The sequence below is a fragment of the Salvelinus fontinalis genome, chromosome 18, assembly GCF_029448725.1.
Source record: "Salvelinus fontinalis isolate EN_2023a chromosome 18, ASM2944872v1, whole genome shotgun sequence".
NCBI classification, from domain to species: Eukaryota; Metazoa; Chordata; class Actinopteri; order Salmoniformes; family Salmonidae; genus Salvelinus; species Salvelinus fontinalis.
In genome coordinates this window covers 36,365,310-36,372,434 of record NC_074682.1, presented here as the reverse complement: position 1 = coordinate 36,372,434, position 7,125 = coordinate 36,365,310, and the positions used below count along the sequence as shown (strand labels likewise).

Here is a 7,125-nt window from a genome sequence, read left to right as displayed (position 1 = left end):
AGGCACTGGTCTTTATTTCCCCCTCCCGCCCTTCCTGTGTGGCTCTACTCCCACTGGTCTACTCCAGCTGATGCATTACCTCTTTAACACTCACATTAGTTTTGGGGAGGAAAATCATGATCATTTTACAGATGCTCTTATTCCCGCTGTTCTTTAATTCATTGGCACTGCTGCAGTGCTTTAAATATTATAACACAAGAAAAGGAAGGGAACAGGGTAGTTTTAACAGCAGTCAGCACTGTTTATGTACAGTCAGCATAGAAATTGGTTAGGTTGGAAATGGTGGAGTGTTTGGGCCGAAGGCCAAAATGGTCACCTTAGGATGGGGTTGGTGAGGTCTGGCAGAATCAGTGGTTTGTCTTCACCCTTACTGGTCTTGTTCTGCTCTTCCTCATCCTTAGTCCAGATTGATAGAACACACACACAAACACACACACACACACACAATAAAACAACTCCAGTGAGGATTTCAGGGATATTGATATGGTGATTTTAACTGATTTGATGTCAGTATGTTTTGTTGATATTAAAATGTTTGGTCTGTGTTCGGATGTGCTATAGTCTTATATTTAGCTGTTCCCATTACGTATTCTCTGTGTTTTGGTGGTATTTAGTTTGACATTGGCTGTGATATGGTGGCCTACCGTCTCAGTCTGGAGACACTTCACACTACGGTGAGAGGAGCGTTCCAGGGCGTCGCTCCAGTAGGGTAGTCTGGGTGTCCTGTAGGGTAGTGGAGATGCAGGCATCTCATCCTCAGAAGAGGGTTTCTCATCCTGAAATGGGGTGTCAGCGCCACGAGCTGCAAAGGAAGACATGGTGTCTTTTAAATATGATGTCATGAGCATCCAAGAATGGGGCGACGTCTGTACTATACTGTATATGACTAGAATGTCCACTGTGATTGCCTGGCATTGGGTCTGTACATTAGCCTTTATGGTATTAGTATCACTCACTGGTTGAGTAGTAGAGAGCCACTTCATTCCACTTATTGTCTGTAGCCACCTCCAGTCTCTGCTCCAACTGATGCATGTAGTCCAGCAGGTCCTGTGTGTATTTGAATGTGTACACAGCAACCATTACAGAGCATGACAAGCACAGATATGGAAACATCCACAACATGGTTTACTCAACCAAACCCATCACTACAAATTATTTTTAAACCTTATTTTGATCAGTGATGCCACACATAACAGCAGTTAAATATATAGACATAAAGAAGAGACACCCGATATTAACAGCAAATAGCCTGATGCTTGCCTGTCTCTCCATCTTCTGCTGCTCTCTCTCCTTCTGGTTCATTCTCATTCTGGCCTTCAGTTCCTGCACCTCCCTGCGGGAATCGCTCAGCAGCACCTGCAGGGGGCACTGGTGTGTTAAGAGATGGCAGGTGGGGTAAGTGTGACTTACAGCCTTGTGTGACTCACTGTGGGGAGCAGTGTGTGATGAATGGGTGTTGATGCCAGGCTGCTGGCACATCTATTTGTGTCTGTCTGTTTGCGTTTGTGTGTACTGTGAAAGTAGCCGAGGATGTTTTTTTATTGGGGTTCGGCAAACAGTTTCCTGAAATCCGATCTGATCTGAATGTCCGATGAGGGCACAGATTAGTGACACGATGGTGATGGCTGTTATATTTAGACATGTATGTTTTCGTGTACCAACACATATGGTCTATGTGTTTGTGTATGCTGAAATATAGCCTACCTATTGCAGTACAATTGACTATATTTACCCTGTTGCAATCCTTCTCTTTTCCAAGCTCAACTTCTAGTTTCTGCCTCTCCATCCTCTCCTCTTGGAGCCACTGCTCCTTCCGCTGCACCTCACGGCTTAACTTCTGCACCCTCTCTTTATCAAGCTACAGCAAGGAAAGACAAATTAATAGATTAAAAATAGGATACACATACACAAGATTCATAAATACAGAAATTATTGGCTGTTTGCTAACTGAAATAGGTGGTTGTCTGATCCACATAGGCTAAGCTCTGTTGCCTCATATGCTCAGGATCTGTGAAACAGAGACGAGTTGGAGCCTTATTACGCCATATTCCTCAATGGAGTAGGAAACTTAGCTGGCTCCAGAAGTAGGGCTCAGAAAGGGGCTGTTTGAATTCATCTTAGTGCTATGCATTAACCTTGAGTAAAAAAAACAGGTGCCAGTCAATCTGGACTGGGCTAATAGGAATCAGCAAATGACTCAGCTTTTGATCTTGCATTATCCCTATGTTCTGCTGCACCAATTCTGTATTATGGGGTTACCCCCACCTCTGGTTTGTGCTGTATGTGTTTGTATTGGAGGTTGTGCTGTGAATTGTATTGCTACCCTATCCAGTAACCACTGCATTAACCTCTGCTGCTTGTTTGAAGGTCTCTCTCTCCTGGGCCCAGTGGGCGCGTCCCTCCCTCAGGGCCAGGTCGGCCTCAGACTGCTGCAGGGTGAGCTGGGCGGCCTGCAGCCTGGCTTGGTGCAGCTCAGCGTGGCTGTGGCCCTGCTGAGCCCCCATCTCACTCAGCTCCTGCCTCAGACCTTCTGCCCCGCGTTCGCTGGCCTCCAAACGCTTTTGCACCGCCCTCAGATCAGCCAGCACAGCCCCGTTCTCCACCTGGGGGATAAGGGGAGATGTTAGTATGTTTTTTATGTGGATTTCTATAAACTTGTGTTAAGTTAAATGGCTAATCATCTTCCCATTGTTGAGGTCACTGGGTACTAGGAGCTGACACCCAAATGTTTAGGTCACTGGGTACTAGGAGCTGACACCCAAATGTTTAGGTCACTGGGTACTAGGAGCTGACACCCAATGTTCAGGTCACTGGGTACTAGGAGCTGACACCCAAATGTTCAGGTCACTGGGTACTAGGAGCTGACACCTGTCTTTAGATCAGGCCTGGCTCCAGAGATCTGCTGTTCTGGCACACTTCCACAAGTACCAACGTCAGGGCTGAGTAGGCTATGTAGGGATTTCAACTAGCTGTATTACTACACGAGAGGGAAACTACACACTATTGTTTACCTGCAGATTATTTCTCTCCTCTTCTTCATCCCTCAATTGAGTGGACATCTTTTTCACTCTCTCCTTCATCCTGTGGGTCAAAACAAAACAAAGCGGTAGACCCACAAAGCGAGAGAAAGTAAGAAAGACAGAGTCAGTCTTCTCTTTCACAAACACTTAGTTACCTTTCAAGTTCAGCTTCTGTCTCCTTCCCTCTTTGAATTAGAACCATGATGTCATCTTCCAGCTCTCTGATTCGCTGCAGGCGCTCAGCTTTCTCATCCAATAGAGTAGACAAGGTTTCTTGAGAGGACTGCATATCCTTCCAGTGTTGGGGGGAGAGAAGAATAGCGATGAAAGGGTTTATAGCTATATAAACAAGATATATTTAAGCTTTTAAGCAGTTGTAAACAATCCAGATCCATTTATTTACAACATGTAGAATAGGTGCACCTTCTGGAGTATAAGGAAATGTTTTTCTCTAAGTTCTGTGTCTACTGTACCAGTTAATGTCTGCTGATCTATCATCCATTTACCCAGTTTACATATACTGTTATACCTTTTGTTTCCCCTCCACCTTCTCCATCCTGTCGCAGCTCCGTCTCAGGTTGTCCCTCAACTCAGAGATCTCCTCATTCATCCCCTCCCTTTCTCGCTCCCACTCTTCCTTCGCCCTTTTGCTCCTTTCTTCCTCTCTCTCCTTCTCCCTCTCTGCCTCCTCCCGGGCCTGTTTTGAATCGGACTGTTCTCTAAGGCATTCATCCAGCCGAGTCTGATCGTAACAGAGAAAGAGAGAGAGAGGGATAGAGAGAGAGAAAGAGAGATAGAGAGAGAGAGAGAGAGAGAGAGAGAGAGAGAGAGAGAGAGAGAAAGGGAGAGAGAGATAGAGAGAGAGAGAGAGAGAGAGAGAGAGAGAGAGAGAGAGAGAGAGAGAGAGAGAGAGAGAGAGAGAAGACCAAGGGGTCCATGAAAGAAGGCTTGAGAACAGGGCAACAATTTTCTTTTTTTCTCTTTTTTTAAAAGGGACCCTGAGCTCCAATCTCCTCCCATGTTGGATTATTTTCAGACAGGTTGAAATGTAGGAGTGGGACACAGAGTTTATAGGTGAGAACAGGTGGAACGTGGTAGTTGAAGTGGGATTCAAACCCATGCCGACATCGGCTTTGTGCTTGACAGATTTCAGCACTACTGCTGCGCCACGCTCCCGCATGCAACTACTATTTTCAAAGGGAAATTATCAAAAAAGGAATTGTTAAACCCTCAACTTGTATGGAGTAACCTCAAGGAACCAAACTATTAACATAGACTGCCCTCATGTGTGCATTAATTGTACCCACAAACTGTACTCATGTTGGACAAATTACAACATGAGTATGACACATTTATGTGAAACTGAGCTACTGTCCATCCATACATCCCCACCTGCAGGAGTTGAGCTCTGGGCACCACCAGGAGAAGGTCGTCCCCATCCCCCTCTCCGCCCTCCTCATCCTCGTCCCGCTCCTCTGTCAATGTCTCCAGCTCATCCAGAGGCCTGGAAATGCAGAAGGTGAACTGGCGACTGCGGGCACACACCTCGCCTCTCTGATCCACATAGACAAACTGGTACTCCACCGCACTGGGGCGGGGCAGGTAAGAGGCTGTGAAGAGGGAGAAGATATGGAGTGGGGGTATATATATATATTTTTCACTTCTCCTGTTTGGTTTATCATATTTTCTTCCCCAAAAACTGATCAAATGTGTTGAGTATAATATTTACCAATTTTAAGTCAATTGTATGCTGCATCAAGGGGTTTGACTAGTTGACAAAAAATGTTATGCTAATTTGCTGGTAAACCCAGCCTTAAAAGGTACTTCTCATTCCTGGGCTAATCTAACATGATGGATGCATTCTTACCTTGGAAATGTACACAGCAGTTGGCATTATTTCCTTCTGTGTACCCCTCAGGAGTGAGAGCCCATGCAAAAGTGGTGTACTCTTTCACTGAAGACCAGCCAGCCTGAGTGAGACATTAGCAGTTATCCATATTGTTCATATCAATAATAGGCTACCCTTGTGATTTTTTGGAAGTGTTCTTTTGTTTTAAACATCAAAACAGTACAATGCACAAACGCTTAGTGATAAAAAAAAAAGTGGAACGTAATCTTTCCAATAGCCTACTAATGCTGTTAAAATACCTTTATAGTGATCACTCTGGCTCTTTTTCTAAAAATGTAAAACAGGAAAATCTTGTGATTCCTATAAAAGGAGTGAAATGTACTATTTGCAGGAAGAAAGGTAGGTTGTGAATGTTACTACACCTTGAAGAGGCCTATCCAGTCCTTGTTGGTCCAGTGATGATGAGAGGTAAGGCTGTAGTGGCACTCCACTCTACTTTGGGGGAAATACATCTGTCCCACATTCCGAAATTCCACCTTGGACTGCTTTTCCATGGCAATTAGGAGCTCTGTGGAGACGAAAACATGACGTGGAAATGTGAAATGTGTTCCAGTCCAGTGGAGAACAGCTGATGAAAAATGATAGCGGTACAAGTTTAGGAATGTGATGTGTTCACTGTAACAGACACGCATATGTCCCAATGTTCGTAACAAACAACACCACGAGTATGCTTGAGATTAAGGCCATAAAACAAGCTATGGATGAAGGAAAAACAGCAATGTTGCCATTTTACTTCTACTGTGGCATCTGCTTTAAAGGCTATTTGGTTTACACTATTCCATAGTTTTATATTCTTTAAAAGTAACATGCTTGTAGTAAACCTAAATTACAATATTACTTGAAAACTACTATTCAGATTGGAAATCTTTGGATGTAGGCATACCATAGCCTTTAGCCTACTTACCTACATATTGACCCTTTCATTGCACTGGTTAAAAGCCTTCAATCCAGTTTATGGTTTTAAAGCTGATCTTAAATACAATAAAACGTAGAGGTGGTAGATGTACATCAGCTGGTGTGTTTTATCTCCAATTGGAAGCCTACAGGCAGCGGCATCATATTTTGCAATGTCATGGATTGAGATCAAGGGCCTAAAGCTATTCTTGGTAACATTCTGATGAATGGCAAAACCTCTTTGAGTGTAGTTGATGGACAGGAGCAAATATTAGATTTCCAAGTGTTGTGAAATGAGCGTTCACTGTCCATGCCAGAATCGTTTCTGAAAATACTAAAACAAGCAGGACTCCAGAGAGTGTGAGAGAACTGAGCCAGCAGCCAAGCAACGATGATAGTGAAGTATGGAATATAGGCCTACATGATTTTTGTTGTTGTCATGATGTTGCTGTGATCACCCAAAGATTATGCAACATTGTTATTGTACATTATTGTTTTGTCTACGCATCTTAACCTGTCACTGTAATTACTAGGTAATTGACATGTTTGCTTCATTTAAAAGTAGATTACACCTCAGACAGCCTAAGGGATTAATAAACAAACTTTTACAAAAATAATTCATCTAAAATATAGTTATAACGTATTATGACATGGCATAGGCTATAATAGCCTAGATTCATTAATAAATGCTCCAACTTGGGCTGAACTGTCCCCTTAAAATTAACATAACCTCATACATTTGAAAAGATGATCATTTAGTTAATATTATGCTTGTGTTACCAATAGGCCTAACTAAATGTTGCCATGGTAGCTTGAAATTAAAGCCTAGTAAACCAATTTGATTTGAAGCCTAAATGATTAAGCATTTGTCAAGTCAGCAAGTCATACTTTTGTTGTCATGGAAGAAATTAACAACCTTGATAAATTAATGCACATACATTGTCATGGATTTTTTTTAAAGCTTACCTAAAGTGGCTACGCAATTTTCCCCCAATGTCTTCAGTGCTGCCTATTTCTCAGAGAGATGTGATTGAAATCAAGTGATGTATGCTCGCCTGTCAACTAATAGCAGGCTGCCTTAGCTACTACAACACAAACACACACCCGGGAACAGCATGAAAACAGTTGGCTCCATTATGGTAAATGCAGTTCTTGAGAGGACATCACATCCTGAAAGGAATATACAACTTTTGGTCTTGGACTACAACTGCCATGTGGGGCGCATGGTAGTAAAAAGATAGCGCTGTCACGTTGAGATATAAAAGAACTGTCACTCACTGCGTCTTTTGAGATTGATTGGTT

At 43.1% G+C, this 7,125-nt stretch overlaps 1 protein-coding gene across 1 annotated transcript in view; it reads right to left on the bottom strand.

The window, feature by feature from the left end:
• Positions 1-6,917, bottom strand: part of LOC129815432 (calcium-binding and coiled-coil domain-containing protein 1-like) — a gene marked incomplete in the record, with an annotated part of 8,408 nt that extends 1,491 nt beyond the window's left edge. The window contains 13 exon segments of the mRNA XM_055869264.1: positions 317-396; positions 645-802; positions 957-1,047; positions 1,261-1,356; positions 1,733-1,858; positions 2,349-2,603; positions 3,012-3,081; positions 3,176-3,312; positions 3,550-3,762; positions 4,413-4,630; positions 4,888-4,990; positions 5,292-5,437; positions 6,790-6,917. Of these exon segments, the coding sequence (XP_055725239.1) occupies positions 317-396; positions 645-802; positions 957-1,047; positions 1,261-1,356; positions 1,733-1,858; positions 2,349-2,603; positions 3,012-3,081; positions 3,176-3,312; positions 3,550-3,762; positions 4,413-4,630; positions 4,888-4,990; positions 5,292-5,423 (1,679 nt within the window).
• Positions 6,918-7,125: the final 208 nt, after the last annotated feature.